The sequence below is a fragment of the Haliotis asinina genome, chromosome 14 (assembly GCF_037392515.1).
Source record: "Haliotis asinina isolate JCU_RB_2024 chromosome 14, JCU_Hal_asi_v2, whole genome shotgun sequence".
Classification (NCBI taxonomy): domain Eukaryota; kingdom Metazoa; phylum Mollusca; class Gastropoda; order Lepetellida; family Haliotidae; genus Haliotis; species Haliotis asinina.
Genome location: NC_090293.1, coordinates 17,230,029 through 17,251,933, shown reverse-complemented (window position 1 = coordinate 17,251,933; position 21,905 = coordinate 17,230,029). Strand labels below are relative to the sequence as shown.

Genomic DNA, 21,905 nt, shown 5'->3' with positions numbered 1-21,905 from the left:
CGACCCGGGATCGATTCCCCACATGGGTACAATGTGTGAAGCTCATTTCCAGTTTCCCCTACCGTGCTGCTGCTGGTATATTGCCGCGTAGAAACAAACTCACTCACTCACTTAGACGACTACTCCATTCCTGGCCCTGACGCTATGGCATTCAGTGACGATAAAACCGCCTCACAACGAGTCGAATGCTGGTATCAAATAATCAATAAATAATATAAATAATAGACTTTGATTTGATAATGCCATTTATTGTGAAATGTAACGATTTGTACACATTGATGTAAATTTATTCAACACACGCGGAAGTACAAGACAGTAAACATACCAAACAATTCAAACAGAAATATGTATCTATATGGACATACATGTACAGCCCCTTACGACGGATTTATCACATTTTGCATCTGATGACTGGTCAAAGCACAACTTATTTTCTTTCCAGATTACAAAATTATTTGTTTTTTAAAATAATATTTTGGATCTATAAAATCAGTTTAACAGAGTTTTAAAAATTCAATATGTCAGAACGAGGGTAGAGTTATGAGAACAAAGCAAGACTTTAACTCACTAACTTCTAAAATGCCAGTCAAGCATAATAGGCTTGTGTACGGTTATTCAATGCTTGTCTTACGACATGGTGTTAGTGTGAACGCTTAACCACTAGGCTACCTCATCGATATTTACCAACACATATTTACTCATCCACTTGTGGCGCGGTCGATGGGGTAGGCTTGTTGTTAGAGGGTTCGGCCGTCACGCCGACGACCCGGGATCGATTCCCCACATGGGTACAATGTGTGAAGCTCATTTCCAGTTTCCCCTACCGTGCTGCTGCTGGAATATTGCCGCGTACAACCAAACTCACTCACTCACTTAGACGACTGCTCCATTCCTGGCCCTGACGCTATGGCATTCAGTGACGATAAAACCGCCTCACAACGAGTCGAATGCTGGTATCAAATAATCAATAAATAATATAAATAATAGACTTTGATTTGATAATGTCATTTATTGTGAAATGTAACGATTTGTACACATTGATGTAAATTTATTCAACACACGCGGAAGTACAAGACAGTAAACATACCAAACAATTCAAACAGAAATATGTATCTATATGGACATACATGTACAGCCCCTTACGACGGATTTATCACATTTTGCATCTGATGACTGGTCAAAGCACAACTTATTTTCTTTCCAGATTACAAAATTATTTGTTTTTTAAAATAATATTTTGGATCTATAAAATCAGTTTAACAGAGTTTTAAAAATTCAATATGTCAGAACGAGGGTAGAGTTATGAGAACAAAGCAAGACTTTAACTCACTAACTTCTAAAATGCCAGTCAAGCATAATAGGCTTGTGTACGGTCATTCAATGCTTGTCTTACGACATGGTGTTAGTGTGAATCTTAAGGTGTTATCAAAGGCATGAATTTGATTTGTGGACGAGTTGTAGTTAACGATATGTTGTATCGAACCAACCCGAGCCGTCTGTAGTCCAGGTATCGATAAGTAAGGTGCAACCACGCTGTACTGAAACATAATGGGATTCGAAACCAAGATAGTTCCGTCATGCCCAAGGGAAGTAACTCTACACAGCAACTTCCGTTTCCCGTCCGCGTGGACCCGCCAAGCCTCCTGGGATGAACATTTTATCATATATCTTTACAACACGAAACCCAAATGACAAACCTCACTGGAGCTGATTCTTCAGCTGTGCTGCAGAAAACAGACGGCTCGGGTTGGTTCAAAGTATTTATATGACGTATACCAAGTACGTCAAACGCTATATAATCAGGACAAATATAAAACGTCATAATAAAAACATCCACACATCTATATATACACGTATAACATACTTCAATCTTCATTTGTATATTTGTCCCACCACATAGCTATTTTCAAAAATTTCGAAGTGGCTAAGGTAAAAGATTAGGTGCTGGAGTGGCTTGATGAGTATGAAAGCAAAAACAGATATATTCCTTAAAACAGTCGTAAAATAAACACTGGCACACATAGTAAAACTACACAAACACAATAATATTAATGGGAACCAAATTATGCAATAAGCATGTTCTGATAATATCAATTAGACACTACGTGATCAGTGTATAAGTAAAACAATGAAATAGACATTGTTAGGTAAAAACAGCTGAAGCATCCGTAACGGAGAACGTGAAAGACAGACCTATTTATACGTGCATGTGTCAAGCATGACACAGGGCCAAAATTACACCCCACAGCACGCATTAAAACGTATAAATGATGACAACAGGTGTTGTGAAAAACAAGCAAGGTATCGTAACCATTTCCTGCTTTTCCGGAAGTTACAGGTTTGCTTGAAGGTCGAGGTCACCCTAACGAACCAACGCTCCGAATAATGACTTGAAAACGACGACGCTTTTCAGCTGACCGTCGGTGACATTGTGTAGCTGGACTGAACAGTCACATGTCGGCAAATCTCTACACATCTTGATGGTGCCCAGAAAGGCTGGGTTCAAACATGGGAGGGTCCTGACCAGCTGATCTTTACTCACGGTCCACAAGACAAAATATATACCGGAATGTTTGATACATGTTGGCAAAACCTAGTATCATCAATATTTGACAGAAACATATCAAAATCTACTGAAATATATTAGAAACAACTGACCTAACGTTAAGCGGATATTTCGTATGAAAGCGAAAATGGTTTTGACAAAACAACAGAAATGTCCTGTAGATCCACCCGGGACGGTCCAGGGTAAGTAGGAGCAATATGTAAATTACCAAAAATCGACCGTGACAAACTCTGGATACGTGTGTGTATTCAGAAATGTTCAAGATGAACACAATACGAAAGCATTAGCCGAAATTCAGTTAACCTCGTTTATCACCGCGTTCTGTAAAATCACATTAAACGATGTAGGGGATCCAGAGAATGGTGCTGGGGTGCACACCCCTATTTTGTCCTTAAAGTTTATTAGATGACCACTGAAACGCTTATGAAAATGAAGTGGGTCACCACAACCCAAACCATCCCCTTTCCCAAAAAGCAGTATCCGTACCCGAAAGACAAATATTTCCCTTAGTCTTTTTCCTTCTTTATTACCCCCAAATGTAGCAAAATCGTCTTAAGTGCCGCATTTGAAATCCGTGGATTTATCGATCGCCCTCTCCATATAGTGCGTATGTCATTATCTGACTATATATTATTTAACGAAACGTAAAGGATCCTGGGATATTTTTTAATGTTTGTTCTCGTGAAGACTTGAGGACTCAAAAAAAAAATCCTTAAAAATTATTAACTTTTTACTTTTTTAAGATTCCGCATATAATATTTCAGGAGTCTAGAAAGATTCATCTTGCTCTTGAAACATTTAAAGACATAATGTTCTAGCAACTGTGAACCATACACGCAAATCCCCTAAATATCAAGTATATCAAGATAATTTGCAAAAGTTTCTCAAAATATCAAGGATATATTGCATTACACACAAAAATAAATAAAATAAAAAAAATAAAAGGTGAAATCAAAATCAAAACATAATCTATATATTTTTATAACCATCAGCTTAGTAAACCTTTAAAAGCAAATCATTGAGTATTCTCTGAAACACTACGTCACAACATGTATTTTCTTCAGTATTTGCAAAAAACATGCAAACCGTCAGTGAAAAAATGGCTTAACACATAAACTGTGTTTCCTATATCACAGATAACCTTGAGTGCAACAAAACTAATATATAAAGAACAAGACGTCGTTTTGTGTGGTGTACTTTCAGTATCATATTTACATGTTTCTCAATATATATTTGAAATTCATTTTCAGGGCGTGGGTGAAACAACATGGAGCCCAAGTCATATATAAATCAGATCTACAAGTATGATAATTACAACCCTCACTAATGACCCGCAGTTACCAAGGTCTTTGGAGTTCGATAAACTGGTAAGGAAGAATATTTTCTTTGTTTTGAAATGGTTATAAGACCACACGACTGCATGGCTTTAACAGCGAATCAATCGATGGGCGTTAGTTCAGTGGTCGTACATTGATCTCTCTTCCTAACAAGCAGCAAGTTGACAGAGGCACATTCAGTGGTATAGTGAAGTCCGGGTTGCGGTATATCCGCTTGCTTACAATCGTCGGTATGCTCCAACCTGGCTCTTGCAGTTTGGACACTGGTGGACGACGTCTTTGGTGCCATCGACGCAGAACGGGATCAGGCAACATCCGAGCCAACATCTGGAATGGCAGTAATAACAAGAGACTGAGTATGATGTCACGCTTCTATTAGCAATACATCCCAGCAATATCAGAGGGTGGGGGGAGGGTTGCTTCACATATTTACCCATGTGGGGAATTGAACTCGTGTCTTCAGCTTTACGAGCAAACGATTTAAGCATTGGGCTATGCATCGCCTCATGATATGAACGTTTCACCAACTGGTAATGTTTTTCTGGCGTTACATCCAAAGGTTCATCATAACCGAATGTTCGTTACCTAAGACTGTTTGTTTCATCAAGCCATGACTGTTCGTTACATCAGTTTGTCTGTTATGTCAAGCCATGACTGATCGTTACATCAGTTTGTTATGTCAAGCCATGATTGTTCGTTACATCAGTTTGTCTGTTATGTCAAGCCATGGCTGTTCGTTACATCAGATTGCTTCTTATATCAAGCCATGACTGTGTATACATCATAATGTTCGTTTCATCAAGAATCGACTGTTCATTACATCAGAATGTTCATTACATCAAGCCATGACAGTAGGTTACAAGTGATTGTTCGTTGCATCTGACTGTTTCTAACATGCAAAAATAGTTCCTATGTCACCTGTTCCTGATAACAAACCATTAGTAATATCCAAGTATTAGTAATATTGTGACAATATATATAGTCGATTCCATTAAATCCGACTGTGCATTACATGTAACTATTCCTTGTAGACTCATTGACACCATAGTGAGTAAATTAGTTCACAGATTCAGTCCAAACTGGATTTAACAGGCATGGAAAAGGTGTTGACAATTTTGACAGTGGGTTCCCTGGACACTGAGGATGGTATAAGTGAGTGAGTGAGTTTAGTTTTACGCTGCACTCAGCAATATTCCAGCTATATGGCGGCGGTCTGTAAATAATCGAGTCTGGACCAGACAATCCAGTGATCAACAACATTAGCAATTGGGAACCTATGACATATGCCAACCAAGTCAGCAAGCCTGACCACCCGATCCCAGTCGCCTCTTACGACAAGCATAGTGACCTTTTGTGGCAAGCATTGGTTGTTGAAGGCCTATTCTACCGGGGACCTTCACGGGTCTGAGGATGGTATTAAAGACGTACCCCACCATACAGATGATTCCAGCAGCTAGCCACGTCAGAGAACCAGTTTCATAGTAGGTGGATGTAACAATCTGAGCGTTACATCGAGGGCACTGCAGCTGGGCGGGAGACTCACCCAGTCTAGCTGGATGCAGAACCACTGTTGAAGGCTGGGCCATCACCACGGCTGAGGAGAAGAAGATATAATAATAAAAAACCCATGGGAATAATTAACCCATTAACCCCTTCTGGGTTCTTTTTATAAGCTGTGCGCTCAGTCGTTCTTACAGAAATTTGCCACGAAATATTCATGTATTTTATCAATACATATCGAATTTTAAACGAAACGGGCAAGTGTATTGGGGAACGTAGGATTAATCTTAATACAGCGGAGTAGAGCACATCACTCTTACCATTACTACTAGGCTGCTACTACTAGGCTGCTACTACTAGGCTACTAACTACTTCAGTCTGTTCTTCACTGAGACTCAGTGAATATAAACCATATACCACCCGACCTCTTCAGTAACATCATTGTGGTATCTATATTGTTTATTACATATTAAAAGTCATGCAGCACCGATCTCGCAATACAATCCCGGATATTCGTGTACTCACTGGTGCTGGCCTGACCATATCCCGGGGGTGGGGCGCCGTACCCTGGTGGAGGGGCATTGTACCCCGCTTGAGGAGGAGCATACCCAGGTTGAGTCGGAGCATACCCAGGTTGAGTCGGAGCGTACCCAGGTTGAGCTGGGGCATAGCCAGGTTGAGCCTGATAGGCTGGAGGTGGTCCTTCTGGTGATTTGTTCGACATCCTTCCTTACAGTGTTGACAGCTGAAAAAAGGATCATACTTAGTATGGTTCATAATGGACTCGTTCCCTACGCCTTGATAAAATAAAAGGGGGAGGTTGTGTCCGCGTGTGGAACGGCACGGCCTTACTCTGCACAGCGTCTAATGCAGTGCAGTGCGTGTGGAATGGCGCGGCCTTACTTTGCACAGCGTCTAATGCAGTGCAGCCAGCGTTGAAGACAAAAATAGTGTCTGCACATTATAAGATGTTCACTGGTCACGAGGGGAACATAAGCTCATGTTACCTCGATATGTTTGTTTATGTTTCCTGCATCCTTCGGGGACCAGTGAACAACGTATTTACCTTACCGAACACCTCAATGTTAATTTTGAATTGTTTGAAGCACGTGTAAACATCTTTTTGCAGCCATCGTTAGATTTTGCAGACAAGAAATGCTGATTTACAGTTACCTCCCTTCCATCAATTTGCATTCGAAGAACATCGGCAACTTCCGTACATCATACGTGATTGAATGGTTTTCGAGACAAGAAAAACTACCGTGAAGAACCAAATGAATTCGACATTCTCAGCGGGGAAAATAACAGAATGTTAATTTGGAACTGTTTGAAGCACACGTATTGGACCATAATAAGGGATACCAGAGTAAGACAACACTACACGAGAACTAGACTACAGACAAGCTAACAATCTCAACACAGGTACATTTAATTTATAATACTGTTTGTGAAGTATTTATTGCTAAGAGTACCATGCGATTTTGGTTGCGTTCATGACTCTCCGTTATTTCGCGCTGTTAGAGACTAGCTAAATCTCAAATTTGGATGGAGTTACAAGTTTAAATGCAACTTGATTGTAAATATTGCGGTTCCTGGTGCGTTATCTGATAGGTTAGAAAGCAGAAATTTCCTGTTCAGTCCAACGTCACAGAGTATCTCGCACAAGTGACTTTTATTATCACATATGTATGAACACGACTCGACAGTTAGGTAAACTTAGCCTTAACGATCAAGTCTGTCAATAAATATCAATATATACACAATCTGCTTCTGCTTGTCGTGGTTGAGCCTAGTGGTGAGCGCCTTCGCTTGCCACGCCGAAAACCCGGGTTTGATTCCCCAACTGGATACAACGTGTGAAGGCCATTTTAGGTGATCCTGCTGGTGTATATAAAAATACAACCTCGCTCACTTGTTCACACTCTCAATCTGAGATCAGCATATCTATGGTGATGTTGTTGGGATACTGCTAACTGCGGCGTAAAATTTCACTCACTTATGTAACTACTCACTCCGAGACCTGTCCATTTCTCTCTGATCTTGCTGGAATACTGCTCAAAGCGACGTAAAACCTCATTCAATCACTCACTCCTAGACCTCCAGAGAATGGCTTTTGCACCTTTTAAGATGGCATGATGTGACAAAATCGGTTTACTTAACAAAATAATGTAGAAAATAGGACTGTCATGCACAACTAGTGCCACTCACTGTCAAACACTTAATGTCCTAATGTATTGCAGTACGCTTCGCAATATGGATACGTACATCGCAACATGTAGAGGATATTGGTGCCCATGTCATACTATATGTTTCCGACACGAGTGCCTAAATTTGGTATTTACAGATATTTAGGCACGAGTGTTGAAAACATAGTATGTTAAGGGCACGAATATAATATTCTGGGCACTTATTCTCGAAACGTCCGTAGCCCTCAGAATTCTTAACTTTGGTCGTAGCCAATGTGTTAAGAATGGGCTTAGGAACTTCGTACGGTTAGCCTGTTTCTTACCGAAGTCGTTAAACTGAGGAACCTAAATCCAAGTCTACTTTCAAACATGGGCTGTAGACTTCATCGTCACAGAAAACCCGTGACGTCATGGCATTGTTCATGACGTCACATTGTCATGACAAAGTGATATTTTGCACCTTGGCATCGTATCAACAATATGAACCTCGATATGCTCGCCCTCGTAGGTAATAAATTGCAATACAATTGTGTTGCCAATACACAGTCCTAGTAACAGCTACTAGGAACATTTTTTCATTGTCAACCCAGAGGCGTGCACATTACTAGGAACCACAGACGGATCCAGAAACACAAGACGTTCCATAGCACGTGTGTATCGTTATAGCAGTATTGATCTCACTTCTAGTCCATTCTGAATGGTGTGTACTTGGGAATATACAGATGGTGTAAATATGCATGTGTATATTCCCATTGTCTTGGCTGCTAGGCTACCATAGGCGATCTTTGTGTTATTTATGGCTTGTAGCAGAAGGCAGCAGCGTGTCTGTTCATTCAAGAACAGAAAGAATATAACAGTTTCCTGACGTAGACTTACTTCTTGGCTCCCAAGGGTGGTGGCTTAGTGTTGATGTTAAAGCCTTCGCTCGTCACGCCGTAGACGATTGGTTCGATTATCCACCTGAGCACGGGGGTGAAATCCGTTTCTGTTGTTCCCTGCCCTGATATTGCTGGAATATTGCTTAAAGAGTAAATCTAAACCTTACTCACTCACTCACTCACCCTCGATCTTACAGACAGACAGACAGACAGAGAGACAGACAGACCGGAATATTGTATTTAAGCACGGGGTATATACATACATAAAAGAAACATTCAGGATAAAAAAGAAATTGACAAGAGAAACAAGAAGCAGTTTGCTTTTCTCAATTTTCCCACACTGTATGTGCTCATATGATTAAAAAGGCATTCTATTAACCCTGCACACGTGTAAAAGACACCTTATACGCGTTAATTGTCTTGTTCTTTTTCGTTTACATTTGTGAAAAGAAGTGCACGTGACTTGATCACAGTAAATCAATTGAAGAATTCCCTCCAAATGATTTGAACTTCATAATACTATAATTTTATAAAATATGTTACACTGTTACTAATGAACATGTTTGCGCCCATCTGCTTTCTGGCTGGGACGAGATATTCATATGAAATACATGGATTGCTTAAAAGAGGGAAGAAAACCTAATTGTTGTCACTGACTTAATGTCTGTCTGTTCCGCCGCGAAAGTGTCCACTAACCAATTTAAGAGTCATGTAAACACAAAACTCCGGCATCCCGACGATGTCTGACATATTTCACTACGTATTCATAATGGTTAATATTTATAACACCACGTGAGTAATCTCCATCGACGATAGCTCTGGTGTTTCCCAGACTACTTGGCGTAATGTAATTGACAAGTCATTAACATGGTTTAAACCCTCTGCCCCCATGTACAATGGATCCAGACAAGATAAAAGGTCTGTCAATAATGCATGATGGTTAATGGGATCTGAATTCGTGTCTATTGATGGATGGCGACGTGGATATTTTGCAGAATGTTTTATTGTCCAAAACTGAAAATGGACACACGTACACCACTTTCTGTCGCCCGACAACAAAGGATCATAACGTGTATTACGTTACTGAAAAATGTAATATAGATAGGACTGATTTATGAACATGCTGAAATTCAATTTGTTTAGTTAATGGTTTTATTAGTATTATATACCTTTATTGTTCTATAAACGCATGATGTTAGCTGTTTAACGCCGCATTCAGAAATCGAGTCTTCACCAGACAATCCAGTGATCAACAGAATCAGAATCGACCTAAGCAATTGGAATACCATGACATTTGCAACACAAACACAACCTGACCAACCCGTGAAGGTCCCGGGGTAGAACAGGCCTTCAGCAACCCATGCTTGCCATAAAAGGTGACTATGCTTGTCGTAAGAGGCGACTAATGGGATCGGGTGGTCAGGCTCGCTGACTTGGTTGACACATGTCATCGGTTCCCCATTGCGCAAATCGATGCTCATGTTGTTGATCACTGGATTGTCTGGTCCAGACTCGATTATTTACAGACCGTCGCCATATAGCTGGAATATTGCTAAGTGCGACGTAAAACTAAACTCACTCACTCACTCACTCACAACCTGACCACCCGATCCGGTTAATCGCTCGTTGCTGAAGATATATTCTAACCCGGATCTTCGCGGGTCCAAACCGAAAGAGTGACAATAAAGTTGGACATAGCCAACGCTCTAACCACCAGCATCCGTCTGACACAGATGCAGGGCACAGGTACTGAGAAGTCCAGCGACAGCGGATGCTGATTGCGAGAATACAGCCTGTAGCTGTGAGGCGCAACTCCCGGTTCCCGGCTACCTTTACGGTCGCCAACATGCGATATGAGAGCCCGGACCCAGCTTACTTCCGTTACCAAATTTCCAATGACACGGGTGTATTCAAGAACCAGAACCAGATCTGGTTCTAAATTGCGCGACCCCCAAATATGACTTTACTGGACCGGACCAAGTGTATGAACATGCATGGTTGTCACAGCAGCTGACAGTCGTAATGGCTGACTAATTTGGGGACGGTTACATTGAAAATTTGATACTCCTACAAGGATCATCCGTCCCCTTCTGTCAACTGACACCCATGAAACCTTTTGAAAAGCAGTATCTATGGCCATCATTCGTAACTACTCGTGACGGATGGAGTCTCGCACCCCTCTCGTGGCCAAGTTTACGACTGGGTCTTGTCTAAGCGCAAACGGGCATGGCGATGAAAACAGTCTAGTACCAAGGAAAGATAATTTCCAAACATGGCTCTAAGTATATCCTACATCCCATGGGCAAAACAGCAATACGGCCATTCCCGTTGCAAATATGTTTCATAGTTGAAAGTTGTTCATCCTTTAGCTCAACGTTTACGTTTAAATTGTGCTTGGTATAGTTTAGCGAAGTTTCAAAGTTCAACGCTTCCGCCATTCTGATGTTTTGAAATGCCTTGTACTACGTGCGATTTGATTGGTTTGCCACGATTCTTGACAATGACGGCGTACGAGAGGGATACCAGTCTTCTTGTAGGTCACGGAAAGAGGCGAGTAGGTATACGAGTAGTGTAACGGTAGCCTGTCATCAGTCGAGTCTGGGATCGGTAAACCATCGTGTGGCACGAAAGTTAGGTCAGACAATATGCATAATATCCATTTCAAGTAATAATACACATTTCATAAATTACGAGAATATTTTGTTTTAGTAAGAACGATAATGTATCAATTTATTTAAACCTAAGATCAAAGAAACCAATAGACATGACATGAAAACAATTTAGGGGAGACAACTCCGTAGGTAAAAGGATTTCGAACACAACTGGTCATTGATATTTGATAAAACTGTCAGTATTTTTTTCTACTAGTCATTTCCTGTCAGTTCTGAATTTTCATTCCCACGTGAAAGAATAACATGTTTTCCTATCTGATTTTTTCGACGTTGCACTGGCTTGATCAGAAAAGGACACTCTTATCCCGGCATACTGAAGTCAGCTAGATCAGTCCTGGATATATTCGAGGCGGTATGGTAGCCTAGTGGTCTAAATGTTCGCTCGTCCGAACCGAAGACCCAGGTTCGACTGAGCACATGGGAACAATGTGTGAAGCCGATTTTTTCTGTCCCCTGCCATGAAACTGCTGGAATGTTGCTAAAAGCGGCCCGAAACCAAACTCACTCATTCACCCATTTACTTTCATTGTTTAAATTGTTTTCCGTAACATATCTATTTAACCCCATCAAAAATAAAATATCAACACAACAACCAAGCGATCTGAACATTCTTGTACCTGGTAAGGGGTAAACATGAAAAACATGTATCAAATCTGCGCGCTGATGTCGGCAGAGAATATTGTACAGACGATGTTAATTACATATTCGGTATATTCTTTGACATCCTAAGCAAATGGTTCTGGCGCCTAGAATGGAGATTTAAAAAAGATAATGCCAGGGTAAAAAGAGAGATTAGGGTGTTACTACAATTATTATACAACCATACTTCCGGTTTGAAAACATTAGAAACGTTAACGGTATCGAAGCGTCGCCGTCACGAAATAAACGATGTTGTTATCCATATAATTTGTCAATACTATACTATTTGGCAAAACGTATTTTCGCACATCTTCAAGCTCAAACAGCAATGCAAAACCGGACGATCGATCGTCATTCCCGTTGATCGCGTGATGCTATTACATATTTTGAGAGACAATAAACCGGTATATAGCCTCGTATATTTTGTTTCACTACTGATCTGGGTTAGAATTGATCTTTAGCACCCGTGCACACTTCAAGAGGCGACTAACGGGATCGGGTGGTCTGGCTCGCTGAATTGACTGTTCTAGTCTAGGCTCGAAATAAGAGATAAACATCATGTGTTGGCCAATTTCCGGGTGATATTGAGTATTTGAAGCACGGGAATATATTTGGAACCGACGGCGTAAACAAAAACGTAAACCAAAGGGTTTTACTGTCTGCACTCATTTACATCGAGTACGGGTACAGCAAGTGTCATCGTTTGGCCGTTTCATCTGGTTCCTATGGAAGCATCTGGTGTTGCTCATTTGTGACGTCATTCTAACCTTACGTCACAATATGATTTGATGAGGTCTACGCTATTGATGACACAAAAAAATAACCAATTGTTTCGATGTTTTTACATGTCAATAAGCAGCGAACAGTCTTGCAGTTTCCGGGAATTCCGTATCATTTGAGCAAGCGACAGTGACTTTTGGTTTACAATACAATGTAAGATACTAGTAGCTGGAATATTGCTAAGTGCGGCGTAAATAAATTCACTCATTCACAATTTCACTGTTTTGGGTACGCAATAGAATACACCAAACAGTACCATTCAAAGAATCCTCGCGAGTCCAGGCGGTAGACCAGCCCATGTCACAGACTGGTTTTCAATAGAATTTAACTTGACTTGTGGACACGCCTTCCTGTTGAAGGTATTTTGTCAAATGTTAAAGCAAGTGTCCAGACAGACAGACAGACAGGCATCAAGCCAATAGCCATGACTTTTGTAAGTGGTTGCCATTTCCGACTAGCAACGGAAAGGCTAGCTGCAAAAAATAGATAAAGGAATTTGTCTTCATTGATTGGAAATCTTACTTGCATGAACTTTCAAAAACTATATCACTTGAAATTTTGTGGAGTGATATGGAGTCGTTTTCGGAAATATTTCACTTAAAACACCCGGTCGGCGAAAAAAGATAACCTTGCTGTAACCGTTATATAGTCCGCTTTCGTTCTACAACCTCTCAAATGAAATAGGTTATTAGTTTACCTGCAATACATGACTTTATTGGGAAATTAGCGGTATCGAGTGATCGAGTCCACCATGTTTGTCCTTCACCCTCAGCAGACTTGCACCAACACGATGTATCACGCCACGAAATGAAAATAATACTGGTGTTTTTAACCAATCAGAGAGCAAGCCATCGGAAAGGTAAATAAATGTTTTTCGCCGATGGGTGTTTTAAGTGAAATACGTTACTGTAGTATTTCTTCCCCGAGAGGCGATAATTTTCGTAGGCAGGTTTTTGTCGTACAAATGAAAAAGTTATCTTTTCCCAGAGTTCCAAGCGAAGTTACTCGGTACATAAAGCACTGATTTTGATAATTTTGGATTTATTCGAAAGAGAATTTATCTGGCTTTACTTCAGTAAGAATTGCGGCTGTATATTCCACAATTTCCCACTCAGAATTCGTCCATAATCCAGAGTGTGGCGTTTGACAACTTTGTGCGCGTTACATCCCTTTCCTTCCTTATAATTATATGTGTATGGATATCAGTGTAGGCATGTTGGACCCAGGACGTACTACTTTCAGCGATACAAGCCCCTGTGTTTGAAACCGGACGCCGGCGTGAAGACTTAACACTTTAACATGGGGTTGAATTCACATTTTTCAAAGTTCCACTGGACACTACTCAGTAAACTTAAACTTCATTTAACCAAATACTAGCTCCACTTGAATACAATTAACAATTTGGCTTCCTTAGCCAGTAATCTTTCTCGATTACATTTTCATTTCACCGTCAAGCTATACCTATGAAAATATTTCTGTAGTTTGTAATGACTCACATTGATACCGTGGTAAAATTTTATGTGGATGTTTACTTGACCGACCAGAGAATTCAACTCGACCCGGGCGTCGGTATTTTTCACCGCCTCATTTAACCATCAGACTGCCCCATCGTCAATATGAACATTCCGAGTAAGAATTTAGAGAATTTCACAAAATAATGAAAATGTCATCATCACTTTGTAGGGTTTTTTTTTTCAAGATCTGTGATTATATATTTTCATCAATATTGATAAAAATAGAAAGGGTCACACAGAATAGCATATTAATTTGCTGTGTCCATAAGGGATTGGATGAAGTAAGGTTATAAAAGATATATCAACCCTTACCCGACAATCAATACCGGATCACACCCAGGTGAGGTCGACAAACGGCACGTCACGTAATAGGTATTCTCGGGGTCTCGCTATACCGTGATGGAGAAATAAACTGGTAACTGACCCAATAGATCTATAATCAATTATTTAATCCATAAACACGTCTGTTTCCTGGCACTGTTATCTATGTCCAGCCTATACTGTCGTGTCAGTGTCAATATTGTTCGTCAATATCGCACGGCAACCATGACAATAAATATCACCATGAGGGCAAGGCGAGTGAGAGCTGCGTTTGGGCGATACTGACAAAGCACACTGTTCATTTGTGGTTCATGAATACCTGCTGTTTTTGAGATTACTTTCAAGAATAGCGTGACTATGAGGTCTGAGTATATTGACATCATTTCAGTGACAAATTACTGCGACGCAGGTCATAGCCGGATCTAGATCGTTGAAATAGTGGAGCGTGACGTTTCCGAAATATCTGATTACAGCGCCAAAACGTGGTCTGCAATCAGTGGCCTTTGATCGTTTCTGTGGACTTGAAAACTGCAGTCAGTTAAGCAATTGGCTTCATCAGAAGAATAAGCTATGATTTCCTTACATGCCAAGGATGGCTGCAGGTAAATATACACTTCGTAAGCACAAGACTGAGTTCAATGATTCTCTCCGTTGAACGCAATGTCAGTCACTTTCGTTAGTTGTTTTACGCCGCACTCCGCAATATTCAGCTATATGGTGGCGATCTGTAAATAATCGAGTCTGGACCAGACAATCTAGTGATCAACAACACGAACATCGATCTACGCAATTCAGTCATGTCAATCAATCAAGTCAACGAGCTTGACCATCCGGTCCCGTTATAGCTGCCTTTTACAGGCATGTGTTGGGAAGACCAGTTCTAACCCTGATCTTCACGGGTGTTACACTAAGCCATCTTACCGCTACGTTAATAGTAGGCCTTTGTTATAGTATCAAAGTTGTGACCGTCTTGGCGCTACCACCTTGTTGATAAACTGGGTAATGGGGTAGCCCAGTGGCTAAAGCGCTCGCTCGTCACGCCCAAGCCCCGGTTCGATTCCCTACATAGGCACAACGTGTGAAGCCAATTTCTGGGGTCCCCCGCTGTGATATTACTTGAAAATTGTTAAAGCGGCGTAAAACTACACTCACTCACTCATGGTTGAACCGGGCCCTGGCACTACACTGCGACCTCAGCGCTACGTGATCCTCACTCCCGTGCACATTCTAACATGCCCCTATAATAGACGTTTCCTACAATGGCGAAAACTACTGCAGCGTTTAACGAATAGTTGAGCTATGAGACAAGCAGGAACTTCGCGTTGTCGCGCTTTAGAGCGAGGGTATATTAGTAAAATTCGTCATCTGATGTCACTCTTGACGCAGCCATGATGTTAGTACTTTGTTTGATACACGCGAGGTTGGACTAAGGGAGCAGTTTGCTTCTTGGTATAGGCAGTGATTCACTGAGGACATTACAAAGTCCAAAAATCGAGCAGCAAGACTGTTTACCCGTACTCTCACATTCTGCCTTAATCTCAGGCGAGGACAGTGTTGTAGTATTGTATATGAGAATCCTTGTTTTTTCCCTGTCTGGAGGCCCGTGAAGGTCCCGGGGTAGAATAGGCCTTCAGCAACCCATGCTTGCCATAAAAGGCGACTATGCTTGTCGTAAGAGGCGACTAACGGGATCGGGTGGTCAGGCTTGCTGACTTGGTTGACACATGTCATCGGTTCCCAATTGCGCAGATCGATGGTCATGTTGTTGGTCACTGGATTGTCTGGTCCAGACTCGATTATTTACAGACCGCCGCCATATGGCTGGAATATTGCTGAGCGCGGCGTAAAGCTAAACTCACTCACTCACTCACTCCCCTGTCTGGATGAGTGAGTGAGCTTAGTTTTACGCCGCACTCAGCAATATTCCAGCTATATGGCGGCAGTCTGTAAATAATCGGGTCTGTACCAGACAATCCAGTGGTCAACGACATGAGCATCGATATGCTCAATTGGGAACAGATGACACTTTTCAATCAAGTCAGCGAGCCTGACCACCCTATCCCGTAAGTCGCCTCTTACGCCAAGCATAGTCACCTTTTATGGCAAGCATGGGTTGCTGAAGGCCTGTTCTACCCCGTGACATTCACGGGCCCCTTCCTGGATGAGGCGGTAGGGTTGCTTGGTGCTTAAATGTTCGCTCGTGACTCCAAAGACTGGGATTCACTTCCCTAGATAAGACAATGTGTAGGGCCCATGGTGATATTACTGGACTATTGCTAAAAGCGGCGTAAAACCCCACTGATCCCTGCGGGAAAGTTCCAAAAAGCGACGTTCCCCTGCTGAAACGACTTTGGTTTGAGTGCGCAAGTTTAGTTTTAAGGCGAATTCAGCAATGTTCCGACGAACTGACAGCGATGTAGATAATCGAGTCTGGACCAGACAATCCAATGATCAGAAGCATTGATCTAAGCAACTAAGCACGCAAGACGTGTCAACCAAGGTAGCGAGTCTGACCACCCCATCCCGTTAGTCGTCTCGTGCAACAGTCATGGGTTACTGAAGATCAATACTCTATCCCGGATCTTCACTGGTCGAGGTTTATTTGAGCAGTGAATATCACAGTGTATCAGCCCTATGTCTAACAAATATTCGCAGTGATGAAGGTCGCAGATGTTGAACATGAATATCTGAACCAAGGAACCGTATGTTATTGCATTTCAGTGTATTTGGCCAAAATCGGTGGATGCGATAAAAAAGCGATAACAGTGCTTTACTCTGCAGGCTATAAATGATGTAACAGAGTCACGTACTGACCCATTACACAGCAAGATCACTTCGCGTCGCGTTACAAAATTATTAATACGCAATTATGAATCACTGGTGTTGCCAAGAAACGTGTTAACAACCTCTGTGTGGTTATTGCCTCACCACAGATTACTGTAATCAATTACTCATTGCCATCCTAACAAATCGATCCGGCAATAGCTGGCCAAGGAATAATATAATTTTCAGTGTATAGCCTTATTTCTACATAGAAAAAGAAATACAGAGTTGCGACCCTTGGTCACATCAGGATGAGGTAATTGTAGACTGGAAATCCTGTTAGCCCGGATTATAGTTTAAGTTTTATATGAGCAACGCGTCCTTTCCAAACCAGATATCCTGCTCAATGCGCACAATCTGATCTTTTCTACTCTGGATAAACCAAGCTGCTGATAGTCTTACGCCTATTTCACCGGGTACCCATTTCTGGTCGGTGAACAGAGGCAAATTGAACGAACTAACACATTTGCACATTTACACATTGATTCGTTGTGGGCCAAAACTGAAAGTCAAGAGGGTCACCCATCCAAGGAGTCTCCGCGCCCAAGGGTGCTTAACTTCGACTGAATTCAACCTGAACTCTACGTACAAGACCACAGAACACATGCGATAACCACGATCTTGGGTTTCTTGATGGATGTTTGAGACCTGCGATACCTGCTTTCACGGGGACGAAAGGGTTAGCCCAGGACCAGGTTCGATTCTCGACGTGGGTATAATGTGGGCATTTCTGGTTGCTCCCGCCGTGATACTGTATTCATGCACTCAGTGAGCAAGCGGCGTAAAACTATTCTCACTAAGCGTTTTAAAACCGCACCCACTAAATTACAATCCTATGTCACGATAGCCACGTCCATCGGTATGTTATGCATCAGACAGGGACGGCACTGTCATGCTCGAGAACTACGGGTGAATATTGTTTTAGACCGTTATTAATATATTGCAGTAACATCACAGCAGGGAACACCGGAAATGGGCTTCAGAAATTTCGCCTATGTGGGAAATGGAACCCGTGTTTTCAGCGAGACAAGCCAACGCTTCAACCACTTGGCTACTTCGCCGCCCTCAAGATCTACGACCCACCAATATGCTTCTTTAGACGTCTCCAAAAGCCGTGCGCGTGTCGTCCAACTTTTGTGTCTTGACACAAGGAAGATAGTCGCATTAAAGGAAGTATAATGCATTCGTTTTCTTGGCCGCTTTCCAAAAGACGAGGTTTGTCAGTTCGCCATCGAAAGGACCCAGCAAGTATTGTGTGTGGTATGAAAGCGTTTTCTTTGAGAACCAGCCAAGCATGGCCCTTCACGCATAAGCTATTACATAATCATTCGTTGGATAGTGCTTACAACTCAACACAAAGCCTTTCATATAAGAACATCAGTATATTGGGCGCGTTACATCGCCTTCAGCAAAAAGTAACACCTTAATAAACCTACGTCACATATACATTTACAACTGGGGATTCATACACCGCCACAGTGAGTGCTTATACATCAACATGGAGAAAATGGACAAAGTCACAAATACTTCATGCCATCATAAGATATTTTAAATTGGAAATACCACAGTCTAATAACCAAGTCCGACTATTTTAAATCTGCAGGAGTCATATTGACAACAAGTAGTGGATATAATACTATATTACGGCAGCATACATTTAGCAAACAGAGTCAATGTGCAGTTTAGTCAGGCCTTGTGCTGAGTAGGGGTTGGTAGTTGTACCTCTTGCTAAGCGACACGATTCCGCGCCAGGATACAATGTGTGAAGCCTATTTCTGTTGTAACGGAGTAAACCCCAAATCCCACAGTAACGACAGGTAGATATTCTATACAGATTCTTAATCTTGTTCTGGGGTTAAAGGTGAGTGGTTTGTGGCGGACTTTCGTAAACCGGTTTACATTGAGACCTTGTGAAAGACGTGTGAGTACCCATCGGTACTGAGGATACAGTTTTTTGAGATTCAGATAATTTTGTTGCATAGTATTCACGCACCATCGGAGACAAAATGTATGTTTGTGGCCTATACTTAATGCTGACATGACTTAAAGCGACTGCTATTTTTGGACCGCAATGACGAGTCTGGGTTCAAGATATATTTGGCTGTACGCTCACCCAAGTAACAGGATTAGAGTCAGACACTTAAGAAAGAAAAAATTAGGCATCGCATGTTTTGAAAAGCAAATCAGATAATAAGAAGCAGATTTCATTACGATACCTGACACAAGTCAACGGTTATTTACGTGTTCACTGGTGGATATAAACCTGTTAATAAGCCAATATATTACAAGAAAACAACACACCTGTACTAAATTACATCAGTTATTACTTATTTATATAAACGTGATAAGATGGTTGAAAACCCGAACCACATTCAATGGCAATCAATAATACAATAGACAAATGACAAACTCCCAATGTCTGTAGAAACTAAATACATGTAGGTAGCGAACCAACATCCTTGTCTTATATCTCTCAACAGTATACTGTATCTATAAATGGCGAGTACATAACTCCATGTTTAACATCTTAACCCGAGTGAATAACAGTCGTGTATATTTGAGACGGATTTAGATAATGACGAAAAGCAACGCCTCGTTGGGATGATTTGCCTAGATACAGCTTAACAACATGACGTTACAGTTCGACCGCGCACGGAAGACCCGTTCCTCGTGCTGTTCACATTCCGTCTTACAACGGGGTGACGGTGTATGGGAAGAATCCGTGACTTGGTTGATCGCGTTTAGTACAAACTATATGTCAGCTCCGATGGTGTGTGTTGGCGATATACGAAATGTTAATGACAAATTATTAGTGTTAGTCTGAACTATCAACTTGTTTAAAAGTCTCGACAAGTTTAACTTACCTGGATGATCACGTTCAACTTAGATCCAATGAGAGTGGCTGAGAGGCTGCGCCTTCCGAGAAATCGCTTTAGGGACGAGGGCCGTGTGCAAAATATTGAGCAATGTCAGCACGTGAAGTGATGACGTAGATCAAAGCAGCTCTCTGCTCGAAAACAGGATACGTGGGGAGCGTGTCAAACTCCTTTTTTGGTTGTTTTTTTATGACGGTTTTTAGCGAAACAAAACCTACAGCAATACGGCGACAGAAATAATTTATAGTCTCACTATAATCTAATATATCGTGGAATAAGTGAACTGTTTTTCGATCCATCTTTATTTCGCCATCAAACTGACAGACTGACTATTTTATTTACATCTCACTTGTACACAACGGTATATGTAGTACATGAACTATGATGCAGTGCATACAAATACAACCGACCAATCGCCTAACGATTTATGAGAAATGTTTAAAAAAAACCCAAAAAAACAACAACAAAAAAAACACACAAATATATAAAATGTTCTTTATGTTAAAAAAGGTATCCGTTAAAAATGTGCAAAATACTTATGAAATGATATGAAAGGTTACTTCTAACGGGAATACCGACGGAGCCCTAAAATGTTGCTACAAGTTTGGGTTAAACAAAAAATAAAATCGCCGCACGTAAAAATACCGCTAAGTTGCTGTGAAACGATTAAATATCAGACCATTTTAAAAGACGCCGTTCACTCTGCTGTAGTATCGCGTTGAGTATGTGGTCCCGAGAATAACGCTTATATATATATATATATATATATATATATATATATATATATATATATATATATATATATATATATATATATATACTTTTGATAGCAACAAATAATCCCATTTAAATGAAAAAGGAGCCCCAAGGAGACTAGAGATTAAACATGAGGAAATGTAGACTTGCTTCATTTAGGGCTTTAGCACTGCAGTGAGGGCTATAGGCAGTAGGGAAAATAATGTGGTCCAGGGACAGCGAGACTGTGGTTCAGGGACAGTGAGACTGTGGTTCAGGGGCTGGGAGATTGTGGTTCAGGGGCGGGGAGATTGTGGTTTAGGGGCTGTGAGACTGTGGTTCAGGGACAGTGAGACTGTGGTTCAGAGACTGTGAGACTGTGGTTCAGGGACTGTGAGACTGTGGTTCAGGGGCTGTGAGATTGTGGTTTAGGGGCTGTGAGACTGTGGTTCAGGGACAGTGAGACTGTGGTTCAGAGACTGTGAAACTGTGGTTCAGGGACTGTGAGACTGTGGTTCGGGGGCTGTGGACTATTACTGAGCGCGGCATAAAGCTAAACTCACTCACTGAATTGAACGCACCAGAAATCGTTGCCAAACCGCCAGGTTAAGGTTTGTTGTTTCTAGGAAATTACGCAACAATATGGCTGCATACGCAATCACGATACGAAACACTGCTGCATATCTACCAAGTCTCTGTTATCTCAACTCTCACCTCATACATAACGTCATGGTGTATCGTGTTCCCACACAGCTTGTCGGCAGTAGCCAGGGGACATATCCGAGAGGCGACCAAACACTAGACTACCGCTTAGTCTCTGAACATATTAATTCTCGTAGCAACAAATAAACCCATTTAAATTGAAAAGGAGACCCAGTCATTTTGGAGAACCTGAGGAAATCTAGAATTGCTTCATTCAGGGTTTTAGCATTGCAGGGAGGGCTAGGCAGCAGGGAAAATAGTGTGGTTGAGCGACTGTGAGACAGCCTAAGCAAACACCTGTATTGAACTTATTTCCTAGTGAATGATGAGCAGTCGTGTTTGGCTCAAGTACGCAGGCAATGGCCTCAGCGACCCT

The 21,905-nt window shown here is 41.5% G+C and overlaps 1 protein-coding gene across 2 annotated transcripts; it reads right to left on the bottom strand.

The window, feature by feature from the left end:
* Positions 1-989: 989 nt before the first annotated feature.
* On the bottom strand, positions 990-20,190 carry LOC137261654 (lipopolysaccharide-induced tumor necrosis factor-alpha factor homolog). 2 transcript variants are annotated; one of them, XM_067799433.1, is made up of 5 exons: positions 20,081-20,108; positions 7,163-7,284; positions 5,929-6,148; positions 5,332-5,497; positions 990-4,230 (listed from the first exon to the last, which is right to left on the bottom strand). In XM_067799433.1, exons 3-5 carry the CDS (start codon positions 6,125-6,127, stop codon positions 4,122-4,124), a joined length of 474 nt encoding a protein of 157 aa, XP_067655534.1. In that variant the 5' UTR covers positions 6,128-6,148; positions 7,163-7,284; positions 20,081-20,108; the 3' UTR covers positions 990-4,121. The 2 variants fall into 2 exon arrangements, with proteins under 2 accessions (XP_067655534.1, XP_067655533.1); XM_067799432.1 differs by lacking the exon at positions 7,163-7,284 and having other exon boundaries at positions 20,081-20,190.
* Between the last annotated feature and the right edge of the window lie 1,715 nt (positions 20,191-21,905).